This window comes from Anabrus simplex, chromosome 3, assembly GCF_040414725.1.
Source record: "Anabrus simplex isolate iqAnaSimp1 chromosome 3, ASM4041472v1, whole genome shotgun sequence".
In the NCBI taxonomy this organism is placed as follows: Eukaryota; Metazoa; Arthropoda; class Insecta; order Orthoptera; family Tettigoniidae; genus Anabrus; species Anabrus simplex.
Window position 1 is genome coordinate 438,724,363 of NC_090267.1, and position 27,532 is coordinate 438,751,894.

General features: G+C 38.4%; 1 protein-coding gene across 2 annotated transcripts in view; it reads right to left on the bottom strand.

Moving 5' to 3' along the window:
• Eip74EF (Ecdysone-induced protein E74) overlaps positions 1 to 27,532 on the bottom strand; it is a 570,400-nt gene that overhangs the window by 414,248 nt on the left and 128,620 nt on the right. Inside the window, exons 6-8 of one of the 2 annotated variants that reach the window (XM_067143498.2) lie at positions 25,182 to 25,265; positions 15,576 to 15,705; positions 2,767 to 2,922 (exon numbers count right to left, since the gene is read on the bottom strand). In XM_067143498.2, the coding sequence (XP_066999599.2) occupies positions 2,767 to 2,922; positions 15,576 to 15,705; positions 25,182 to 25,265 (370 nt within the window). The remainder of the gene's footprint in view (positions 1 to 2,766; positions 2,923 to 15,575; positions 15,706 to 25,181; positions 25,266 to 27,532) is intronic. The other variant, XM_068226749.1, reaches the window with a different exon arrangement.

The window sequence follows — 27,532 nt, forward strand, 5'->3', positions numbered from 1 at the left end:
GAAAACCTTCAACCTGTTTTCCAGTCAGTGACCTGGTCAGGGATGGAATGAATGAAGCCCCCATCTTGCGGTGAGGATAGGAATTTTGCTGGCTGCTGAATCTTGTCATAATCCTCTACGGCAATGATTAATGACTAACAGATGAAATGAAACGATATGGAGAGTGTTGCTGGAATGAAAGATGACGGGGAAAACCGGAGTACCCGGAGAAAGCCTTTCCCGCCTCTGCTTTGTCCAGCACAAATCTCGCATGGAGTGACCGGCATTTGAACCATGGAACCCATCGGTGAGATGCACACGCGGTGTCACCTGAGCCAGGAAGGCTTAGATATTTATCAAACATCTCCCTTGGTAAATTATTTCAACCTCTAATTTCTCTTCCCATAAAAGAATATTTGACCCAATTAGTTCACTTGAATTCCAACTTTATCCTCATTTTATGAACCTTCCTACTTTTCAAAACTCCACTCAAACTTATTTGTCTACTAATGTCTCTCTCCACTGACAGCTCAAAACATAACGTTTAGTCAAACATTTCCTCTCCTTACTCTCAAGTGTTCCCAGCCCAAAGTTTCCACCCAAAACAAACTGTGTTGCTTTCCTTTAGATCTTTTCCAGTTCTCGAATGAAATAAATCATTGGAACTGTACTACCTGGGCTTTAGTGTGAGTGGATGTGAGGGAGCATTAAGGAGGGAGAGTTTGAGGGAGATAATTAGGCTTGTAACAGAGGATGCGAATGATGGTAGGTCTCACTCAACTAATACCTGTTCTTTAATCCTAGAAGTGAAGAATATTCTAAGGAGAAAGAAACCGTGGGCTAAGGTATCTAGTCAGAGAGAGATTTCAGGAGAGGTATCAGTGAGAAATTTTTCCCATCTCTCATCCACAACTTCTCCCCTTCCTTCCCTTCGCTCCTGTCTTCCAACCATACCCTGAACACAGCTCAATTTACACCTCTCACTGGGAGAAACAATACTTGGTATGTCCCACAGCGAGACTGGAAACAACATTGCCCTAAAATCAACTGCTTCCAAGATATGACCACCAGGCATAACCATGGTAATGCTAGCTCAAGATGCCCATTCAACTTTCCTTCTAGCTCTGTACAAAGCAGTGCCTGAAAAACAATCAAAACAAAACAAAAAAAACAAAAATTGTGGGGTAACTTCAACAACTACATATTTGGTGGTGCCATCTCTCAATGTCCTCAAAAACTGCTTTTTGAAATCTTCAAGGCCTGCAGTGATAGCTTACTTTCCAACTGGGTTTTGCTCTATGATACAATCGAGCAATTTATTCACTGGAAAATTAACCTTAATTCCATGAATGACTGCTTCAATCGTGTATACCATAGTTTTGCATTCCTCTCAGTTTCATAATTACCTATAGAACGACGCCTTCATTATGTCTTTTATTGATTCTGTTTATTCCAATCTGTACAGACTTCATTTCACAGTTGTAGATTGTAGTAATTGGAGAGTCTGTTCTGTATCTTTCACCTCAACATCATTAGAAGAAATCATAACTACATGCTTAGTAGTAGAAACTGTTGTACTTCATCAGCGTAACATTTTCGCGATGACTGTATACAAGGTCAGAGGACAATCACTGAAAGTAGCAGGGATTAATTTAGAAATTCCGTGTTTCTCTCATGATCAGTTTTATGTAGTTTGCTCCAGGATTGGAACTCAGGGGAATAGTATGACGTACAATAACGTTTATCTCGCGGCATTGGACTAACGACTTTGCAGTTAGAAAAGATGTTCGAAGTTAACAAACTGATATCAATAATTTACAAAATGTTACCAAACTGCAGAAAAACAAATGTAGCACATTTTTCAGACCATAAGACGCACACTGATATTTTGATGAAAATTTAAGGAAAAATATAATTTCACTGTATTTTCAAACAAAATTTAACGGAAATAATTGAATTTGTTTACAAACACTAATTGCCAGTAGGTACTGCAATACTATCACTGTTACAAATCACAAGTAGGCTTTGCTGCCCTATTACTCGTACCATGTAATTTTGCGTGTTCCATAACTTTTAATTTGAATCCTAAGTCGTAAAGAAACATCTTCTGTACAACTGACATTGTGTATGGTAAATTATCGCTATCAGAACTTGCCACTACTGGTATATGCTACTGATTATAAAACAAATTTTTTTTCTTTCTACCCTTCCTTGAAGGTTACCTATAATGGTAAGCAAGGTCGCAACTCTTTGTGTTTGCCTGGTACGATAGGGAGGCCAGTGGGGAAGGAGTTGCGAGCCCTCTTGTTAGGAATTCCCTGTCCACTCACATTCCTGTCTGACAAATCTGTTTCATAACTGCAGTAATAAAAGGTGTCAACTGCTGAGAGTATTGTAAGGAATATCTTGAGTACTGGTGTAGCAAATCATGTATACTCAGTTTCTAAGTATGACAGACCTTCAGACCATGAGATACAGACTTACTTTAGGCAGTATTTTTTGTAAGAAAAAGTGTGTTTTATCGTCTGAAAAATATGGTAATTCTGTTTCTATTTATGATGAATTTTCAAGTGTTTATTATTATATGTGTATTATCTCACAACCTTGAAACTTTGCAAGTTCATCCATGGAGATATTAATGAACAACAAATTACACTGCGGGCGGAGCCTGCACGAAACTGCTAGCGATTTATAAATATTACAAGAGATAGGTTTAAACACATTTTAAGTGATAAAGACAACTTTCCCCCCTCTACTACTTGCTAGATAAATACAATTTGTTCCTACCTTTAGGGACGAGGCACTCTGTCTTCACGGTGGTGCGGCTGGGAATTGATGTTGTAGATACAGGCGAGGTGACTGGTGTTGTTGTGATGGTCGTAGTACTACAGCTGTTGCTACTGCTACAGCTGCTGACTACAGGAGGTGGTGCTGCCAATTTCTCTGAAACACCACAATTAATTAATTAATTAAATTTATTTATTTATTTATTTATTTATTTATTTATTTATTTATTTATTTATTTATTTATTTATTTATTTATTTATTTATTTATTTATCTTTAGTAGTGGTGAAGTTAGAATTCATGGTCTTCTCTTATACTTAACCATATCATTGTATATAAAAACATGTGGAGAATATTTAAAAAGAAACTCATTTGTAATATGCATATTCAAAATAAGAGCAACATAATATGTACACATTAGTCAAACTACTAAATGAAAATTAAGTTTAAATTTTTACCTAATGAAAATTAATTAAATTACACACACAATCACACACATGCACACAATCATTCACTCATCATGTTTCCCACTGTTAGATTATGCATCTAAGAGGTTCTTCTTATATGAAGAATTGAATGACTATAAAGAGTTACTGCTGCAGATGTTATTTGGATCAGAGTTCCATAATCTAGTTCCCATCAGAATAAATGACCGATTACAGGCAGCTGACCTGCTAAAGGGAATGGCAACGGTAGTAACAGAGTGTGTATTATGCTCGTGAAAAGAGGCGCGGCAGGCACTGGAGAGTTCTTCGAGTTAGTCATCTGAGCACCAATTTCGCTACGTGGAGATTTCTGAGTTCTTCAAATTTCAGGAGGGAAAGCTGTTTGTACTGTAATAAGGTGTGATGCATGTGTGTCATAATGTAAGGAACATACAGTAAGACACTCACCTAGATCTACATTTAAGAATGATTCAAACATTTTGATGATGGATTGTTATCCTCGAAATAAGTAAGAGAACCCTTAACAATATCAGAAAATCACAGGAACTAAGCTGAGTCTAGCATTAGTTCCATCTTTTTGTACAAAATTATTCTCTTTCATCTTTCCCATTCCCCCTCTCATAGGTCAGTTCTTCTTCACAGATGTAACTGTGCAAGTTGTAGGGAGGGTTTCATTTCCCCACATTATCTGGTCCTATTCTTATTTTAGCCGAGATCCTCATTCTTTCGAAGGGTCAGAACACTTCCTTTTCATGGTATAGTGGGATTAGCTGCCACCTCCAGAGGCATGGGTTTGATTCCCGGCTCTGACATGAAATTTGAAAAGTGGTACGAGGACCGGAACGCCTCTAAGCCTCGAGGTCAAATGAGTAGAGAGGGTTTGATTCCTGCCTCAGCCATCCACGAAGTGGTTTCCCACTTCATCTTCAGACAAATGTCAGGATGTTACCTAACCTTAAGGCCAATCCTTCCCTCTACCTTGCCCATCCCTTCCAATCTTCCCATCCCCCACAAGGCCCCTGTTCACCATAGCAGGTGAGGCCACTTGGGTGAGGTACTGAGGTACAAAAAGATGAGAAGTGATGGATGGCATAAAGTCAGATACTGGTATGAAGCCAAAATACCACACTACACTGCCAGGGTGGTACAGCTGTGAAGCAAGAGCTGCAGATTACAAGGTGATGTGTGGTCAACAAGATGAATCCTCTCAGCTATCACTCCTGGCTTTCTAGACCAGGGCCGCAATCTCTTGTCAGAAACATCCTCAATTGTCCTCACATAGACTGAATAGACTTCAAACCAGCTCTCAGATCCTGATGAAAATCCCTGACGGGGCCGAGAATCAAACATGGAGTCTCCTGGTAAGAGACGAGTTTGTTACTCTTAGATAATGGTGTTGGCCGTTATGTATCCATTAGATTAAAAAGAAATACACTAATACACTAAATCCCTTCCTATTATACTATCTTACATCATAATTAGGATGAGAGAAAATCTTTGAGGTAGTGAAAAGGGATTCACGACTTAACTCAGAGAGGGTTGTATAGGTGTACTGTGATTGCTATCATGGAAGGCTCAACTATTTTTTAAAATAATTTTTTTCTTTTTTTTGCTAGTTGCTTTACGTCGCACCGACACAGATAGGTCTTATGGCGATGGGACAGGAAAGGGCTAGGAGTGGGAAGGAAGCGGCCGTAGCCTTAATTAAGGTACAGCCCCAGCATTTGCCTGGTGTGAAAATGGGAAACCATGGAAAACCATTTTCAGAGCTGTTGACAGTGGGGTTCAAACCTAATATCTCCCGAATACTGGATACTGGCCGCACTTAAGCGACTGCAGCTATCGAGCTCGGTAAAGAAGGCTCAACTAATAGTTCCACTAATGAACATAGATTTTTGTGGCTCATGTCTTCAGTCACTACTGATCTGCATTTAGAGCAGTCGCCCAGGTGGCAGATTCCCTATCTGTTGTTTTCCTAGCCTTTTCTCAAATGACTGCAAAGAAATTGGAAATTTATTCAACATCTCCCTTCGTAAGTTATTCCAATCCCAAACTCCTCAATTTGTCTTCTTGAATTCCAACGTTATCTTCATATTGTGATCTTTCCCATTTTTAAAGACACCACTTAGATTTATTCATCTAATAATGTCATTCCATGCCATCTCTTCACCAACAGCTTGGATATATCACTTTCAACTTAGCACACTGGGGTGAAATGCTGGCAACCAGGAATGAGTTAGCTGGAAAATTTATAATGACCAATAACGGACCAACTATATTGGTATTATAAATTTACTCTTTCGGGAAAAATATTTCAGGTTCCCTATGGGGATCAACATCTACAGTATATCATGACATACCACTTAGTCGAGCAGCTCGTCTCCTTTCTCCCAAGTCTTCCCAGCCCAAACTTTGCAACATTTTTGTAACGCTACCCTTTTGTCAGAAATACCCAGAACAAATCGAGCTGCTTTTCTTTGGACTTCTTCCAGTTTTTGAATCAAGTAATCCTGGTGAGGGTCCTATACACCGAAACCATACTCTAATTGAGGTCTTAATAGAGACTTACATGCCCTCTCCTTTACATCATTACTACAGCCCCTAAATACCCTCATCACCATGTGCAGAGATCTGTACACTTTATTTACATTCCCATTTATGTGATTACCCCAATGAAGATCTTTCCTTATATTAACACCTAAGTACTTACAGTGATCCCCATAAGGAATTTCCACCCCATCAACACAGTAATTAAAACTATCCAGTAGTATCTATCCACTATGTATTTTTGGTACAATTTGTTTTACACTGCATCGACACAGATAGGTCTTACGACATTAACAACAACAACAACAACAACAAAATATTGTAGGTGGATTAAAGCCTCTTTATATTACTGAGTCATAACAAGAAAAAACCGAGCTTTATGCCAAGTTTCATTAGTTTTCAACGGGGTAAAGCATGTGAACGTCTACTGCTGAGAGTAAGCATAGAAATTCTTCAAGGGATGTGGAAGTCATGACCACATTACCCACGACCTCCTATTAATAGGACTCTGGCATCGTTGCATTGTGCTGTGATGGTTGGGAGGGAAGTTACTGACTCGCTGCCCTCTGCCAACAGTTTCTGGAGTGCATTATGCTGTGCCATGGTGGTGTTACATATGCATTTCTGGAGTATAGATCTCCATGTATTTTATAACTTGAAGCAGTCTTCCCTGTTGAAGTTATTTGGCCGCAGCTCTATCTCTATGTTTTTTTGTTAGACGCGTTAATATAAAGTAGCTTCAATCCAAATAACATATTTATTAATTTTTTATTATTATTTATTTATTTATTTTAATAATACTATCGAGTCAAATGAAGTCAGGTCATGCAGGAAGTCTTAAAGGAAGTAGATGAACATTATTGCTTGTGTAGTAAAATAACTACTGATGGCAGAAGTAAGGAGGACATAAAATGTAGACTTGCACAAACAAGGAAGGCCTTTCTCAAGAAAAGAAATGTGTTCACTTCAAACACTGATATGGGAATTAGAAAGATGTTGTTGAAGATTTTTGTCTGGAGCGTGGCATTGTATGGAAGTGAAACATGAACGATAACTAACTCAGAAAGAAAGAGAAGCTTTTGAAATGTGATGTTACAGAAAAATGCTGAGGTGAAATGGGTAGATTGAGTCACAAATGAAGAGATACTGAATGGAATTGGTGAGAGAAGAACGATTTGGAAAAATTTGACCAGAAGAAGAGATAGAATGATAACACATCTCAAGATATTGAGGACTTGTTCTCTTTTTTTTTTTTGAGGGCAGTGTAGGCAATAAAAATGGCAGACGTAGACCAAGGTATGAATATGACAAACAGATTAGAGCAGATGAACGATGTAGTAGTTATGTAGAAATGAAAAGAATAGTGTAGGATAGGGTGACATGGAGAGCTGCATTAATTAATCTATGGACTTATGACTGAAAGAACAACAACAACAACAACAACTGTTGCCTCTATTCATTTCTCTCTGCTCTATTACTTCTCTGCATTGCTCCAAACAGTGTGTGGGGTTCCAAACACACAGTCTGAAAATGAGCTCCTGGGTTTGTTATCTGAGTGGAAAGAGAGGTGGGGTGAAAGCAGTTTGTAGACTGCAGAGAGTTGTGTGGGTGAATGGAAATTTGGGCAGAGTCCATGGATGTGATGCAAACAGTACAATGTAACTACATCTTGATAAATACAGCTTATTATTACTTATTCATAGATTAATTGTTGAGAAGTAATACAATATCCTATGGGAGGCCAAATATATGTCCTTAATCACTAAAAATAGGTAATAATATTATTATACTATATTAAATTGAAATTTACCGAGTGAGTGGCTGCATGTTTTGGGTCATTGAGCTGTCTGCTTATATTCAGGAGATAGTGGGTTCAAATTCCATTGTCGGCAGCCCTAAAGATGGTTTTCGGCAATTTCCCATTCTCACACCAGGCAAATGCTGGGGATGTACCTGAATTAAGGCCAGGGTTGCTTCCTTCCCACTCATAACCCTTTCCTATCACATCGTCGCCATAAGACATTTCTGTGTCTGTGCAACTCAAAGCAAATTATTAAGAAAAGAATTAAAATACCTAGTTTAACTTCACTGTATGACTGACACACTACAGGAGAACCATGAATAATATTTTAAGTTATGGTAGGAATTACTTTCAAAAGCCGATTCGAACTGAAGAGGCTGGGACCTCCAAGACTTAATTTAAACATTACCGAGAAACAAAAACGGGCAGATTGTACAAAAAAATCTAGTCCTGCCCATTATAAGTATGCTGACTGGTTGTGTGTGTGTTTTATTCGGAACAAATTCTTTTCTTATGGCTATTTTGTGATGAATGTTAGATCCTGCATGGACTCAGGATGGCGTTTCAGATATAAAGTACCTCAGTGAGGAAGTTAAAAAACATAGTATGAGTGAAAAGCACATAGTGGTACTGAATTTGTGATGCTTGGGAAAGTAGACATAAGGCGTTGATTAGATTCTGCATACAGCCTCAAAACAAAACATTTGAACGAGAAATTGGCTAAACATCGTTGCATTCTTAGTAAACCGATCAACACAAGTGTGGAAAATTTTAGCTTTCGCTTGGGGTGAGAGGCACGGTGAGACTGTGACATCTGAAAATTTAGAAATTTCTCATGGTTTAATTAATTAGTCATTTGCCAGATTTTAGAACTTGACAGCATTTACAGCCCCTCCAGTCAGAGAATTCACTAACTGCCACTGCTCAACACCCATAGATGGCATCACCATCTTATCCTTCGGTTGGCAGCTGCTTGCATTTTATATTCTATAAAATAGAGATGACTTGAGGAAATGCACTTCTATCAAACCAATTAGTAATTTTACAAACATGTCTGATATAATAAGAAATAATCCTTTCCCTGAATTTACAAGCAATACATGTCAAGCTGACTGCACTCCTTCGTCTTCACAGACACTAGGACAACCTGACTGACGCATGTCTGCCACTTTTCGGCATTGCTTGTTGAAGGCTTTTGCCTACCATGTCACTGTTCTCTAAGGCAATGCAGATTCCCCGCAAGCCTCTTGAAGACTTTGATGACATGTCGTGCTGTACGACCTCTGGCACATTCGATCTTTACCCAACTCCGTTGTTCCTGTTTCAAAAACATGGTGACAACACGACCTTAGGCCACCAGCTAACACAAGGCTCTGTTCCTCTCGCCAGTTCAAATACACGTGAGGTGGGAAGGGCAAGTCTATGTGCTCTGAGGTAAGGTAGGTATGTTATCAGCAACATTACTAGGTTCCGTTGCATGGAGTTTCTACAGCAATGTTGCCACTATTAAAGTTCCAACCTTCATATTTTAGACTCAGGAGGTTAAACTGACTGTACTACTATTGACTTTTTCAAGGCCTTTGACAAGGTAGGTCACTGAATACTACTGACAAAAGTGAGGGCTTTTGGATTAGACAAAAGAGTGACTGAATGGCTCATTAGCATGCAATTTCCTTCCACATTAAGGCTACATCAGAATACTATGAGTTACTGTTGGTAAAAAATAATAATCGTATGCCCTCAGCTACCGTGTGCAGACATTTCAATTTGACGCATCTGCCTGTCTACTCGTCAATTTCGACGTTCCGTCTTACTCTAGGCCCACTAGATGGCAGACAGAGTAAACCAGATCTCTCTTGGGCGTCTGTGGCTGAGATTTTAATTAATTTTGTCAGGTAAACACCAAATGTGTCACCAGAGATCTTTTACATGCTGACATCGTACGACATGGAGTGTCGAATGGACTTTTTTCCGCCATTCAAAAATCCGACTACCTCTGCCGGGTTTGAACCCGCTATCTTGGGATCCGGAGGCCGACACTCTACCACTGATCTACAGAGGCAGCTGTTATTGTTGGTGATTTTGAGGAAGCACAGTGAAAAGAAACAACCATTAAAGGATGGGTGGAAACTTCACAGGAGTACTTGATTCAAGAACTGGAAAAAATCCAAAGAAAAGCAGCTCGATTTGTTCTGGGTGATTTCTGACAAAAGAGTAGCATTACTAGGGAGAAAGGAGATGAGCAACTCGACTAAGTGGTATGTTCTGAGCTGTCAGTGGAGAGATGGCGTGGAGTGACATCAGGAGATGAATAAGTCTGAGTGGTGTCTTTAAAAGTAGGAAAGATCACAATATGAAGATCAAGTTTGAATTCAAGAGGAAAAATTGGGGCAAATATTTGTTTATAGGAAGGGGAGTGGAAGGGGAGGGATTGGAATAACTTACCAAGGGAGATGTTCAATAAATATCCAATTTCTTTGCAATCGTTTAAAAAAAGGCTAGGAAAACAACAGACAGGAAATCTGCCACCTGGGCGACAGCCCTAAATGCAGATCAGTAGTGATTGATTGATTGATTGTTTGATTGATTGATTGATTGATTGATTGATTGATTGATTGATTGATTGATTGATTGATTGATTGATTGATTGATTGATTGATTGATTGATTGATTGATTGACAAGGCACAACCTCAATCAAGTTATGGAATATTTGGCTAAATTAAACTAACATATACCCCTTACAGACCCTGTGACTTTAGTCTATTCCCTATGGGGCCATCGATTTGAGGACTCACAAATTTTGTTAAAGAAATGTTAGGCGATACTCAAGAATCTCACAAAGAATGCCTTATCATGTTTATAGGGACTGGAAGAAAATTGTAATAGAAGGTCAAATCAAGAATTTCCTGGACTAACACTGTAGTGTGCAAACAGATGGCAGTTTAGGGTTGCGCTAACAGCTATAGTGACCTCCGACCTTAATAAGGCAGCGTGTCTGGAGACATCACTGCATGTTTTAGCAAGTATGCTTTGTTATGCTATGTCTCACGGCCACAGTCGTGGACTCCAGACTCGTGATGACCCTAGACGTAAAGGAAGGTTCGGAGTTCTTGGCACACTGTGATATGATGTTCCTTCTGTGAAGGATTCATCAGCATTCAGGGGACAATCCTGGAAGCGACTAGCCACATGTCTATTTCCTAAATTAGAATTGTCTGCACTGACCTACATGGCACACCAGGAATGTCTACAATGTCGTCGATTGTCCTCTGATGGTCCTTACACAGAAGTTTTGAAATTTATTCCATCCTTTTGGCGGGTGATACTCGTGGAAGGTCTTCCAGATTGCTCTCCATCTTCAAGGGATGTTCTTCCACCTGTGCCACTCAAAACATTCCATGCAACTCATTGCCTCATCACTGTATGCTTGCTGAAGCATGTTGAGTGTGTCTGTGGCCAATTTGCCCAGTTTAACGCAAAATTTCACGTTGGATCACTGTTCTGCCTTTCTGCCTCTGATATAATCACAGATTACCACCCATACGTGCTCACAAAAGCACCACTATAACAATTCCCAATGTTAACGCAGCGATGTCTCCTGGCACACTACCTTATCAAGACTGAAGGTCACTATAGTGCTAGTTCAATCCTGTGCTGCCATCTCTTGACACACTATACAGCTAGCCCAGGAAAATTTTGATCCAACCTTGTAAGCGCATTAAAACTGATGGGGACTACTTCACAAAGAATGGTTCCCTTCTGACAGAATAATAAATATCTGTGAAATAATCTTGCTGTCTATCAATCCTCACAGCTCTTGCAAACACATCCCTGCTATAACTAGTAATGTATTCCTGTATTTTATTTCAACAGTCTGGACTTTCTTAGAGACCGGGGGAAGTAGAATACATCCCTGGTATCTCCTGTCTGTCATAAAAGGCAACTAAAAAGGGGATCAGGGGCTTTCAACTTGTGAGCATGTGTCATAGATAAGGTTCTCCTAGCTGAGACTGACATCGTTTCCACTTACTTATGTCAAGCTCTTCACTTCCATCTTTCTGATCTGACCACCATTTGTCAACTACTGTTCTTTCCAGACCCTGATGATATTAGGTTTATGAGGCCTTTCATTTTCATGTCATTCAGGACCCTTGAATTTCTTTTCCAGATACCTTCATTTTTCTCAGTGTCAGACCTTCCCTTCTTTTTTTTTCTCCCAAGTAATGCTAAGAGAGGATGGCTGCCTAGTTGTACTTCCAAACAAAGTCTCTCATAGTGCATTGGCACCACTGGTAGCTTCAAATAGTCCACACAGTGGCCTCCACGGAGTGCACTAGCCACGCATCTTGGGAGGTGTGCTATTTACCAACTGACAGCCCAAATTAGCACACTGGGGTGAAATGTTGGTGACAGAAATGAGTTATCCTGAAAATTTATAATGTCAAATAGCAGAGTCATTATATTGATATTATAAATTTACTCATTCGGGACACATAATTCAAGTTTCCTACGGGAATTTACATCCATATCATATAGTGGTACTTCCTCTTAACACAATCACCACTGAGCAAGATGGCCATGCAGCTAAAGTTGCATATCTGTGAGCTCTCATTCGGGAGATAGAGGCTCTGATAATGGTTTACCACAGTTTCCCTACCTTCCCAATCCTAGACCTTTCCCATCCTTCGGTCACAGAAAGGCTTCGAAAGTTCACTGATTATCTCCATGCATTGTGAACTGGCAGGAGGTGGTAACACAGAACGACCTGGTTGCAAATCTAAAGGTTTAGAAATGGCACCATCTTTTCTGAAGAGGAAAGGAGTCTCTGGTTAATTCATGGAGGCAACAGCAATTTGACACAGTGAATGAGATTTTGAATAGTGTAAACCTTTACTGTCCACTCTACCAGGGGTGTCCATGGGTTGTAATGGAGACAGCTTTGTTCCTTTTCATATCTATTAATGTATTCCAAGCCATGGAGTTCATTTCGGCTGCCTGAGAGCATATGTCATCCATACAATCAACGGCTGTTTCTGTGAAGCTGGTCTTTTATGAGAAGAGGCCTTCTGGCAACAACCAGCTGCATTTATCAGAGGGGGTTAATTTCGATACCTATGTACACTTTGATGACAATCTGACTGTACATCGAGACATGCAAGATAAGGAGACGGTGGTGGTGGTTGTGATTATTGTTTTAAGAGGAAGTACAACTAGGCAACCATCCTCAATTAATAATAATCAGAAGGAAAAGAAAACAAAGGGGCCCGATACTTTAAAAAAAATGAAGGTATCGGCCAAAGAAAATAAGGGCCACAAAGGGCATGAAAATGAAAGACTCCCTAGGCCTCCACACATAATACCGTTGGGGTCAGAAAAGAATAAGAGCTGACCAATGGAGGTTGGATAGGATAGATGAAAGTGAGGAGCCTGGCACAAGTAAGAGGAAGCAATGCCAGGACTCAGCTAAGGGACCTGTGGTCGCTAACCCACACTCCCAAGTTATGAGCCCCTAGGGCTACAGGACAAGGAGATCATTGCTGATCTAAAGGATCAAAGTTACTAAAGAATACTAAAGTTACAAAGAAAACTATTTAAATGTTCAAAAACCCAAATTCAGCAAAGTATTTAATGCAATGACCGCATTTAGGTGTTTTAGTGTAAAAAAGTTGTAGTGCTGTTAATAAGTTTGCTAAATGAACACTTAATGCTTTTAAAAAAAGGTGTCAAGCTCAAAATGTATCTTTTTCTTTGATGTTCCTACTGTTTTTCTAAAGTTCTCCAGATGTTGGCATACTGTACAGTAATCTGGTGTAATGTTTCTAATAAACCTTGGGCACTAAATAAGTTGTGATATTTTTTACAATGACATTTCCCCATCATCTTTCATTCCAGCAAACACTTTCCAACAGCATTTCATTTCATCTGTCAGTGATTAATCATTGCCCCAGAGAGGTGCAACAGGCCTCGGCACTCATTCATTATCTTCACCGTAAGTTGGGGGCTTCATTCATCCCATCCCTGACCCAGTCATTGACTGGAAAACAGGTTGTAGGTTTTCATTTCATTTTTTTTTACAATGGCAATAATAGGCCTATTATGTGAGATTCTTTGTTTAAGGGGAGTAGGAAGGCAAAAATAATGAAAATTGCTTTTACCAAATTTGGTCTCATAAAATAATTTGCACTCAGCTGAATGAAATGGTGTGTAATGTATTATGATACCCTAACTGTAAGCATTTTAAAGCTATTTTAGAATACTAATGCAGAAGTGACAAATTTTACAAATTCGGGTATGTTTCTCTTTGAAGTTACCCATTTCTGTAAACCTTAGGAGGTTTAGAAGGCTGTGGTTTTCACCGAGCTGTTCCTGAATGTTGTGTGAAAAAGTTTCCAGCACAGTCATAATAAACATTCACGTAATTCATATTAATCGGTGTTTTATTTGTGATTTTATTTCTGTGAGCATTTTTTAAATCATTGTATATGCATCATCTATTAGAAATATAACTGATTTATTTCAGTTTTAACCATGAATAGGGTGAATGGTCTGTTTAAAAAACATAAGGTTTGCGGAAATCAGTAGAAACAAGTTGCCGGTCTATGCAAGGGTGCCCATGCCAGGGGGTAGGGGGGGGGGGGGGCTTTCAAGCCCCCCACTAGCTCTCAGGGAAAGGAAAATATCTAAGATAGTCAGGTATTTTTCTTTCAAGAAATGATTTCAAAGTCGGTACTATGTAGAAGTTGTAGGGGATACCATGGGTGGTATTCTACTGTGGAATACAAGTCGCCATTCATCTTCCAAAATGTTAAAAGTACTACATACCCCCAGGTCTAGGTCCCGCCCTACAAACTATCCTATGGGCGCCCTTGCGTCTGTGTACTGATATTGTAAATCTTGAACCTTGTAATGCATCTGCTGTCGAAAAATGACACAGCCACGCCCATCAGGTTATCTAAATGGAAACTTGAATCTTCTGAGGTAGAAGTTATTGACAAAGAAGCAAGTATAGATAAGTTAGGCTATGTTTTGGTGGACTTAGACGGGAAGAGGATATAGATAATGCTGACTATGGAGCAGGCTGTTTTTAGGTGCTGACTTAGGTGGTTGTGTAAGTGAACAAGTGCCTTAAATTCAAATTCTTGAAAATTGACTTTCTTTCACATGTTTGACCCAGTATCTAGGAAACTAGATCTGAAAACCACAATTCAGCTCCTGATCTAGAAAAGAGCATTTCCCTCCTTTTGTTTCTAATTGAGAGATATTTTAATGACATTTTAAAATTAAAAATTAGGAGCACATTACAAAATGAATCATATATACTTACAGTTGTTCACTCAAACCACTCCACTCTAGTTCAGTATTAATAGAAAGAGTTTGATTATCAGGAGTAAAGATTTCAAACATCTGACCTTAATGCTTTCCAAGATAATTGATTAATTGAGTATCTTTTCTCTCAAATTAACATTGACAAGATAAGGGTCTCTGACTTCTCTTAAGTGAAAAGTTGAAGGTGGAAAGTTCCGATTAATATTAAAACTAAAAGTTAGAGCTTACTGTGATGTTATACCTGATATATTATAAAAGAATCTTGTTTATTTTCAGGAATAAGATTAAAGACGGGTTATTTTAGAGATATAAGTTAACAATATCATTTGTTCTTATAATTCTAATAATGATATGACATAACATCTAAACCTGATTTGTAAATGGGCGATAGTGGGTTCGAGCCACACTGTCAGCAGCCCTGAAGATGGTTTTCCGTGGTTTCCCATTTTCATACCAGGCAAATGCCGGGGCTGTACCTTAATTAAAGCCACGGCCGCTTCCTTCCAATTCCTAGGCCGTTCCTATCCCATCATCGACATAAGACCTATCTGTGTCAGTGCGACGAAAAAGCAAGTAGTAAAAAAACCCCTGATTTGTAAATAATTCTTAGTTATACATTTGCTCATCACTTTGATATAAATATAATTCAGGTTCAGTTGTATACTACCAGTATTTATACTTGATAAATACCTGCAAGCAGAGGATTGGCAGCAGCGATGTTAAATTTCCGGGTGGCGGATTTGCTGAGGGCAGAGCTGCTTGTTACTCCACCCCCACTTGCTCCTCCATTAGATGAAACCACATTGTTATTGTTCTCCTCCTGAAACAAAGAGATATAGATTATGATTCTTTTAATTAAAATATTCCATCAATATTAGACACAAAGAGAAAAAGGAGAATTGCCTTTTTTTATCCTATATCAAGACTAGATGAAACCAAGCTCTTGAAACAACTATTTATCAACTAATTGGAAAAGTAAAACAAAAAATAATTGGATGATGATGATGATGATGATGACTATGACGCTTGTTGTTTGAAGGGGCCTAACACAGGGACGTAACATTCCTGCAATGCATGCGGGCCACGGCTTTTAAGGGGCCCCGTGGTCTCCTCGTGAAAAAATAAAAATACTATACATGTAGTCTAACATCACTCTGCATGGAAATGATCAGGGCGATTTTGCAGAATCAGTCAAAATAGTTTGATCTTTACAATTTGTACGTGACGGAATTGCCACTTGATTGCATCTAGCAGCAGTTTATTGTGTCGAACTTAACATGCCACAGTGGTCTTGGAACACCGTGACATGCTCTTCAGAAATGACCGGCAGCAAATTATAAAAAATAATTACAGCAATGAAAACTGATACCAAAACATCACAATTTAGTTACAAAATGACACTTTCTTGCTGTGTAGTTCACTTGACATCATGTTATTCTTAAATTTTGCAGAACATTTTTCTTTTGTCACACATTTATTCGACAACAATGTGTAATGCCAACAAGAAGTTTATGTAGTAACAATTGGTCAGCTCAGTTATAGTGAAATGTACAGTAGGCCTATATATAATGTCAGATGTAGAACACGCACTGACATGCTGGAGGAAGCAGGCATTCCTTTATAGCGGTCAGTCCCATAAATAATTTTTCTCCTTTAGTTTATTTTATGTATGTTTATTCATTCCTAATTCTGGCTATCATTTCCAGATTTACTTCTTTGCCTGAGGTCCTAAGTCAATTAAGACATCATATTATGACAAGAAGATCACAACTATAATTTTGTTATTATATGTATGTTAATTTTATAATTATTCCTGAAACATTGTCTTTGCCTGGTATACATATGTTTTAGTTATCACATGATCTGTTTAATTTTTATTTGGTTAAAGATGGCCACTAAGTGGCTGAAACTAGTCCCAAGACTGATGTAATATTATTTACTTAATATATTGTATTGAAAACGTCAATTTATTTCTTATAGAGACTTCGGTATTGATTAAAGAGTATAGTTCTGTAGCTACTGAAAAATGAAACCAATAAATAATGTTATTTTTTTACAACCCATTAACTACTTTTTAAGGTTTTCAGAGACGCCAGGGTGCCGGAATTTAGTCCTGCAGGAGTTCTTTACGTACCAGTAAATCTACTGACACGAGGCTGATGTATTTGAGCACCTCCATATACCACCAGACTGAGCCAGGATCGAACCTGTCGAGTTGGGATCAAAAGGCCAGAGCCTCAACCGTCTGAGCCACTAAGCCCGGCGAAATCAATTAAAGCTGAGTACGAACATTTAAGTGGTGTATGGTTGGCAGTTCAGCAACTTAGCCACTAAACCATGGAGGCAGTCAAATAAAACCTATTAAACATTATTTAATAATAATCTTACAATAAGGAATAATCCTTTTGTTCATATAAGTTGACAACATATTGCTTTACTTCTACCTGCTGTAATTACATTTATATTGAGTTATTCATAGGTTTTACGTTTTATTTGAGGGGGCCCGAATTTGTAGTTTGGTAGGCAGTGCCGTGTTACATTCGTTACACCCCTGCCCTAACATCTAGGTCAATGGTGCCTAACGTTACAAGGTGGAATGAAATGAAATGATAATTAAAATTTTAAAATGTATCCACTGACTAGAATTTAAAACAAATGGTGAATTTAAAATAATCAGCAGATCTAATTAGTAATGGCTCACTTTCTAATAAAATGATAGAAAATATAGATTATGGTAGAATACAGCATTGCCTTGAAGTGCAATCATATACAACATTCAAATTAGAAGTTAAATTAACATATTAACATACACAAAGACAAACTAAAACAGAGTCAATAGAATAAAACATAGTTAACAATAAAATAGAAATTAAAAACGAGTGGAAAATACATTTTTAAACACAATAAAACAGGCCAGTGACACAAAAAATTATTGGTTCAAAGAAGTCCCAGATCATTTAGAAGAGCCGAATATTACAATGCTATATATTGCAAACAGAGAACAGAAAAAGGATTCTGAAGAACAAACATTTAAGACTTAAATTTAAAACTTTGCAATGAAAACAGAATGCCATATCTGATGAAGAAAGGGCAACCAGGTCGAAAGAATGGAGATGTTTTGGAAGAGGAGAAAGATGATGAAAGTTAAATTCCCAGTTAATTCTTTGGAGACTTAGATGTATATGGATTGATTTAAGTGCTCCAATGTGGGCGTAAAATTGTAAATAAATAAACACTGTATTAATACAAGGCAGGCAAAGGTAAATAACCCCCTTCATGAAGGTTATGGAAAGAAGGACTTGCACATTCAGAATGTTCAGTGGGAATCTCCATATGATTTGCAAAATAAACTCAAGAGTCAACAAAAGGAAGGAAAATTGCATGATTGCGGCTATGGTAACTACAGGAGTGTTTTGTGAGTTTCTTGGCATTCTTCACTTATTTTCAGGTCAGTGTGAAAAAAGATTGAGCGCATGGTATTGTACAAGTTCCAAGCAGATACACTGTTCTCAGAAACCATGCAGGCATAATGTTTGTTGTGGCTATCCACAGGGTTTGTGTCTACATGGGAGGTGAATTATATATATATATTTTTTTTTTTTTTTTACAAGTTGCTTTACGTCACACTGACACAGATAGGTCTTATGGTGAATATGGGACGGGAAAGGCCTAGGAATGGGAAGGAAGCAGCCATGGGCCTTAATTAAGGTACAGCCCCAACTTTTGCCTGGTATGAAAATGGAAAACCATGGAAATAACATCTTCAGGGCTGCCGACATTGGGGTTTGAATCCACTATCTCCCAAATACTGGATACTGGCCGCACTTAAGCAGCTGCAGCTATCGAGCTCGGTGACAGTGGGGTTTGACCCTACTATCTCCCGGATGTAAGCTCAGAGGTGTGTGCCTGTAACCGCATGGCCAACTCGCACTTTTCTTAAAAATAATAATTGAAATTAAGTCTGATAAAATATTAAATGCAAAGAACATACAATACCACAAGCTCACTGTTAATTCTTTTTCACCACTGTACATTGTTGTGTTCAATTCTTACTTTAATTTGAGGTGGGTGTAATTTTAAAATATCACAACCAGTCTCAAATGATACTTTCACAGCCACATACAGGGTAGTATTGCACTGTTTGTCCATCATAGTGAGATATGATCTATTAAAAGCTTGCTGTTAGCATGTCAAAATTCTGAGCAGCTGATCACTTTCGCACAGTATGACCTCCTTAAGGACTGGAGGAAGATACGTGAGAACGAATGGGAGTGAGAACCCGGGGTTGCAAATTTGTATGTGCAGAGAAGGACCTTCACTCATATTAACGGTACTTGTGTGTAAAGACTTTCTTGTCATAGACACTGAATATACTGTAACTGAATACACAAGTTTAATATAAATATTACACTGTAACATACTTGTATTAAAAAAAAAAGCACACTATTAAACAAGGAATATAAATACTCACTATTAAACAAAGAGTTACATGTTTTGTTCTTTAACCTCTTAGCATAAAAGCCTGAGTATCCTCGGGATTTTATATATTTATATAATAAAAAACCGTCTCTGACTCAACCGTATTGGATGTCGGTGACTCAGGCAGCTCGTTTTCATGGTTTTTTCGTATTTATTGCTATAATCGGAAAAATTGCGCAATGATCGGAACCTAATTTAAAGGCCCGAATATACTCATTTCTTGTTGCCTTTCAGTATTTCAGCCAAATATTTATAAAATTATTACTTCAGGTTCCTATTTTTGCTAAAAGATGTCTCTGACTCAACTGTATTGGATGTCAGTGACTCAGGCAGCTCGTTTTCATGGCTTTTTCGTATTTATTGCTATCTAAGTGTACAGGCAATACAAACCTATGGTGTTCATCACGTAAGTGTACTAAACACAGGGACTCATACTATGCTGTGGTGTTCCCAATATAGTGGGTACTAATAATAGGCAAGCCAGAACCATGGTATCACTCATATAGTACTGAGCTCGATGGCTGCAGTCGCTTAAATGCGGCCAGTATCCAGTATTCGGGAGATAGTCGGTTCGAACCACACTGTCGCCAGCCCTGAAGATGGTTTTCCCTGGTTCCCCATTTTCACACCAGGCAAATGCTGGGGCTGTACCTTAATTAAGGGCACGGCCGCTTCCTTCCCAGTCCTAGCCCTTTCCTGTCCCATCGTCACCATAAGAGCTATCTGTGTCGGTGCGACGTAAAGCCAATAGTTCATATAGTGGTACTAATCACAGGTACTGTGAAAACTGACAGCGCACTCTTTTGCTACTAATCACAAACCTATTTTGCACCTAACATAGTGGTACTACACATAAGTAAAAGTGACCCATGGTGTTCCCCTCATGGTGGTACTAATTACAAGTAGTCTCATGGTTCTAATTCGATCATTCACAGGGGACACTGCGGGTGTATTCTTCATCTGTGTCCCCCACCCACAGGGGGTAGGTGAAAATGGAGAGTGAAGAAGAGATTGATATTGAGTTTAGTGAGTCTGATAGTTCTGTGTGCGCGATGCTAGAGGGAAGAAGGCATGAAGGGAATCCGGGTACATGTGTAAGGAGTGCGATGTAGCATTGTGTGTTGATCCTTGTTTTAGGACATTTCACACAGCCACAAACATATGAACAATGTACATTCTTGTACATTATTGAGTGTCATGTTATATTACTTGCTATCTGTTTAGTGTGGTGTATTTTACATGTAAGTTAAAAGAAGAACCCATAAAAATATCAAAACAGGAACTTTTCAGTGACCTATATTTCATTATTAAGTTTGCAACATTTACTTTCATTTTGACCACTGTCACTATTTTTCATTAAAGAGTCCATTTTAACAACAAACAATTATGTAAAAAAAAATCACAAGTTTGTAAATAATTGCTATGTTAAGAGGTTAAAGATCATCAGATTCTATCACGTCACACTCAATATTTGGAAATATTTATGTTTATTTCTGTCTGAACACCCATGAATTGTCCCGCTCCATGGCTAAATGCTAGCCTTTGGTCACAGGGGTCCTGGGTTCGATTCCTGGCAGGGTTGGGAATTATAACCATCCTTGGTTAATTTCGCTGGCACGGGGGCTGGGTGTTAACGTGTCGTCTCTATCACCATTTCATCCTCATCACAATGCTCAGGTCACCTACAGGCGTCAAAACAAAAGACCTGCACCTGATGAGCCAAACATGTTTTCAGACACTCCCGGCACTAACAGCCATACGCCATTTCATTTATCTACGAATTTGAAATTTGAAATTTATCTTAATGAAGGCCTGCTTTGTCTTCACTCCACCAAACAATGTGGGGCCTCCAAATATTGAGTGTGACTTAATAGAATTTGATGAGAAGGAAACATGTCATTTTTTTTTTTTTTTTTTTTTTTTTTTTTTTTTTTTTTTTTTTTTTTTACAGGAATGTTATAATGTAAAATTTATACTGAACTTGTGTGTTTGACAGATTGAAAGGCTTTCAAGTCACATTTAACTGAGTCAGCACTGGAGAATAAGCATGGTTTCCTTCAAACAATGTAGCCTATTTTAAATGCAATAAAATTTTACTTTTGAATATCTTCTCATATTAATATTAACTTTCTCAGCAACAATAATGTTTTGAATGACTTGGCATTCGTGGAAATGACCAGGAATTCATGGATTTATTTTAAAGTTGCCTTTAAGAAAAGGAACATTAAGCCAGATGGATATATCAGAAGACTAGCCACTGGACGACGATTTGGAACACTGAACATTACAACATTAACAAACAAAGTGGATGAAATTGTGGATGTGATGGAGGAAAGGAAAATAGATATGTTAGGTTTGTCAGAGACAAGGTGGAGAAGAGATAGTAATAAAGAACTGAGGAATGGTTTCTGGCTGTACTGGAGTGGAAAGGAAAAAGGAAGGGATAGTGGAGTGGGAGTAGTAGTGAGAAAGGGACTGAAAGTGGAAATTAAGGGGATAAGTGACCGAATTATGAAAATAAAAATATTTATAAAAGGAAAGAGCTTGGAAGTACTTCAAGTGTATGCCCCTCAGGTAGGCTGTACCCTGCAAGAGAAGGAAGATTTTGAGGATCAATTGCAGAAAAAGCTAAATGGCCAGCACATTATAGTCATGGGAGATTTAAATGCCCACATAGGTATGAACAGGAGGGGCTATGAGAATGTGCTGGGTCCAGAAGGTTGGGGAAAGATGAATGATGGAGGAAAGAAATTGCTAGAGTTTTGCAAGAGGAAAGGGTTGATGGTAGGAAACTCATGGTTTAAGAAGGAGAGCCACAAGATAACAAGGTATAGCAGGGATTTGTCACTGAAATCAGTTGTGGACTAATTGCTCTTCGACTGTGAGATGAAAAGGAACATCACAGATGTGAAGGTAATATCATCAGTGGCCTTAGAAAGTGACCACCGGCTGTTGGTAATGAATCTCCGAATAGTGAAAGAAAGAAAAAATACAGAAGACCAGGAAAGGGAAATAAAAGTATGGAAACTGAAAGAGAAGGAAACCAAGGAAGAGTATCAAGAACTAATAAGGAAGAAATTACCAACAGACAAACCAAAGATAGGAGAGGAGGAATGGGAAAGATTTAAAAGTACTTTGGTAAAATCTGCTGAAGGAAGAAATGGAAGAAGATACCATGGTGGAAGGACAAAGTGAAAGAAGCAGTAGGGAAGAAAAACAAGACCTTTTGGGTGTGGATCCAACAGAAAAAGTCAGAGACAAGAGAAGACTATACAAACAAATAGATAGAAGCTAAAAAAGTGGTTACAAAGGAGAGGAGGAAGTGGATGGAGAACTAGACCCAGATGATGGAGGAAGGTAGCAAAGGCAATTGTAAAATATTGTATGGAATGGTGAGAAAAAAAAAAAAGGAGTAGGCTGAGTGAAGTGGACAGAATAGAGGATAAAAATGGTAACCTAGTGGAAAAAAAGGAGGAAACTAATTTGGAAGGAATACTTTGAGGATTTCCTGAATTTGGGTGGATTAACTGAAGAAGATTATATTGAGGAAACTGATGAAAGGTGTGAGGAGAAAATGGAGGAGCAAAAGTGGAGGAAGCTTTGAAAAGGATGAAACTGGAGAAAAGCACCAGAAGTGGATGACTTAAATGTGGAGATAAGAGCTGGAGGGGAAATGGGTACACAGTGGCTATACAGGATGATGCGGTAGTGTGGAATGTAAATACAAAGTATGTTACAAGTGTTATTTTAATATCCACCTATTCAATACAAAGAGATCTAGTAAACTAAGAATTAAATCTTATCATAAAAAGTTACAAGGGACATGTTTCACCCATTTTAAGGGCATCAACAGCCTCAAACTGAAACCTGTAAGGTGAATAATCAGGATCCTGATTGTTCTTACAAATCATAAAAAGAGGATATTAATGTAGGTGTTTGTCTAACATAAAATTATTAGAATGTCCTTGGTTAAAACCGTAGTATCAAGCTGCATGTCACAAGTTCACAAGATTACACTCTCTGGAGCACTGATTTAATGCACCCAAAACCTTTTGAGATAAGACAATCGTCTCCTTTAAGTAGCTTTATATGATAAGATTTAATTCTTAATTTACTAGATCTCTTTGTATTGAATAGGTGGATATTAAAATAACACTTGTAACATACTTTGTATTTATGTACATTTCAATATGGACCTAACATGAGAATTATAACTTGTAGTGTGAAATGAGAAAAAAGTACCAGAAGATTGAAAGAAGGGTGTAATAGTACCCATCTTTAAGAAAGGATAAATCAAACTGTTGCGGTTAAAAAATTAATACGGCAAGTTATAGAATCAGAAGAAACATAATATGACAGTGGAGGGGTTAAGTGATTTGCATTCCCATATTTGAATAAATATTTTGAATTACTTGGCCCTCAAAATTATAAGAATATGAGTGTGAACAGTCATAATTCTCACTATTGGTGTGCAGAAAATCCTAATGGTGTTCATGAAGCCCTTCATTATGAAGGATGACACTTCTGGCATCTTTTATAAAGTAAGATTTCATAACGTCAGAACTACCGTGGTATAACCCTGATGTGTCACTGTGCCAAGATATACAAAAAATCACTTGAGAAGAGAATAAGAAAGTCAGTGGAAAAAAGAATTCAAAGAAGAACAGTATGGCTTTAGATAAGGAAGGTCAACTATAGACCTCATATTCACAGTAAGGCAGCTTCAAGAATGGTACTATGAGTTTGGGGAAGATTTAGTGATGGCCTTCATGGATACAGAGAAGGCATGTGAGGAGGAAGTTGTGTCATCTTATGGAATGAATTTCTCAGCACAAAAGAGTGAAGTGCTGGTAATGATACGAAACAAGAACCGAGTGTATAATGGCATGACATTAGGAGGGGAGCAATTGAAAAGAGCTGAAAGCTTTAAATACCTGGGAAGTGTAATAGAAGAAAATGGAGGAAACAGGATGGAAATCAATGAAAGAGGAAGGTGTGCAAATGGATTCTTCAAGAGTCTGGGGAGGATTGATATGGAACAGGGACATGGGCGCCCATAGGATAGTTTGTAGGGGAGGGACTAGACCTGGGGGTATGTAATATTTTTAATATTTTGGAAAATGAATGGTGACTTGTATTCCACGGTAGAATACCACACACGGAATTCCCTACCACTTCTACGTAATACTGATTTTTAAATAATTTTCTTGAAAGAAAAACACCTGACTATATTAGTTTTTTCCTTTTCCTGAGAGCTAGGGGGGGGGGGGAAGTACCACAGAGATGTAAAGGTGTTATCTACAAGACTTATTTTGTGCCAATTCTGACATATGGATCAGAAACGTGGGTGACGAAGGTGAGGGATAAAGGTAGAATACAAGCAGTGGAAATGAAGTTTCAAAGGTGTTGAGTAGGTTTAACAAGAACGGACACACTTACAGTAGGGCAGCCGGCTGAGGCAGCTGCTGTAGCACAGAGTACAAACACTGTGAGCTCTGTCTGGGTTTATTAGAGACACCCATGTAAGTAAATACCTGGAAATGTGAGTTTAAAAAAGTATGGGTAATATCAATGAAGAGGAAAGAGAAAAAGAGATGATAATTTTTTTAACAATATGAGAGGGAAGATAGAGAAGCCTACTAGGGTTTTCATAAGGCCCAAAGAAACCATTAAAGAACTTTAGAATGTGTGTAGGATGACTGTAACGTATCTGTTACACAGAACTTGAGCCAAAAATAGAAACCCTCCTCAACATTTCGACTGCACCAAGGCTACATCCCAGTGTGATGTGACTACATATAGAAGAAAGATCCTTACCAGGTACTGTTTGCTGATGGCATCATTCTGTGCAGCGACAGCTCTGACAAACTTCAAGCAGACCTCGACACCAGGGTTGGAACTCTGGAAAGACATGGATTTAAGGTCAACAGATCCAAAACTTAATACACGGAATGACCCATGGATACAAGGACCCAAATGAACAAAGGGAGCCATAAACTTAAAAGGGATAACACGGGTACTGGGGAATAGGATAAGAATTCCCAAAATGCTAAGGCATGTGAACAGACATAAAAATGCCACATTCTAGGATGTTTGGCCCTAAAAGAGTGAAGAATTATTCTTCTTCATAAAGCAGGAAAATAGATATTTGAAAAAAAAAAAAAATTACAGTGATAGGAACAATGCATTAGGCTGAAGGTTGGCATGTGAAATCTATGAAAGCGAGTTCAATGGGCAGTGTGCTAGAATAGCATTTACGGAAAATTCAAGATTTTCAGAGATCAAAAAATATGTGAAGACTTACAACAATATTGTAAAACCTCTTGAATGTAGACATATAAAGTGAATTTAACTGAAAAGATTCCATTATTCACATGAAGCAGACAAACTACCAACACCAGAAGACAAACAGAAATGATAGCATGAATTTCCTCACTGAAGCCGGTAAATTGTGGACAGTTTTGAAGCTCAAGGTACCGGTATTTCTGGGATGCCTTACCTACCTGATATGACAACAATGACTTCCTTTAGTTGATCTGGTTGACATCACTAAGCAAATATTCCAGACACATAAATTACAGAAAACACATTCTGCATCTGCACTTGTTGTAACTTTTCAGAGTGAGTAGAGGCTACAAATAGAGTGATTAACCAAAGATGTTTCTTTCAACTTTACATAAACGATCAACCATTTGTAGAACATGAAAGTTCTTTGTATCCTGATAACTTGGCACTAATTGTCCAGAATATATTCTATGAAGGGATATAAAAGTAATTAATCACTGCAGCTGAAGAACAGGCAACTACTATGTACAGTACAATTTAAATTTAAAAAATAATCATCTGTCTTTCAGATAAGAAATGATTAGACATTCGTAAAATCAAATGGATCTCACTAATGAGTACATTTACCAAACTCAGTTCAACTGACATTCTAAGGTGCTACCTTAGCTTGAACACTAAAAAAAAAAATAAAAAAAATAAAGGCAGTTGCTATGTACATATAAAGCTTAAGGTGTCCACTATCTCTAAAATGAATTATAAAGGGTAGTCAAATGAAAATCGAACACCCGCTACAACAAGACCATGGAATGGTTTTATTCAAAAGAAATTACTAAAAGCATTAATTCATTCATCCCACTGGGAGACGAGATGAACAATTCCAGTTTTATAAAAAGAGGTAGATCACTGACGGATCCCCAACCGCACCCAATCTTGCACTTCCTCGTCCAAATGAAACTGACGTCCACAAATGTCTTTCATCAGGTGGCCAAAAATGTGGAAATCATGGTGTGAAAGATCCAGGCTGTACAGAGGATGTTGAAGTGTTTCCCAACCAAATCGCTCAAGCATAGGAGTAATGGCTCGATGAGCCTGTCCTGGGCACGCATCTTCGTACGCCCTTCTCAGGATCTCCTATGCCACTCATGCACATTTGTCATAGACATGCAGTGTTCATCACACACAGCTGACATGCAATGGTGAGTTTCACATACTCCAGTTCCCTCAGCGACCAGAAAACGAACCACACTTCTCTGCTCTTCTTTGCTTGCCTCCATTTCTACAGCTGCACAAACATGCTAGACCAGTCCGCACACCAACAAAGACATAACCCAACAACTGTAAGCACCTGCGAGTTGTCACTATGCAGTTCTCCTACCACAGCGATGGCAGTATCGATACGCAACAACAACATTGCCACCTTTCGAGCTGAATGTGTGTTATGGAGGGTATTCGGTTTTCATTTGACTGTCCCTTACATATACTAAAAAGTCAAAGTCATCTCCACACAGGCCATGAAGGCCCTTGGAGGGGTAGAAGGTAAAGGCTTCCACTCTCTGAAACCTTGGCACTTGATGGGGTAGAGTGGTTAGCTCTATGCCCAGAATTAACCTGGTACTCATTTTTGGTGTAGCTTAGATATACTGCTCATGATAATCACAGTTTAATTTCAAAGTGGACAAAGTACTCAATGAGATGTACAGGTTGTTTATTCCACTCTCTTCCTGATGTGTCTAGCCCTCAGAAATAAATGAAAATCTAGGAGCTGTGAGGTGTTCAAATTTACAGTATCACAACCTCCTTCACTTGCCAGACACCAAGTTGTTACCCACAAGAATGTAGCCAAGAAAAAACACATAACTACCCACCACCATCTTGAACAAAAC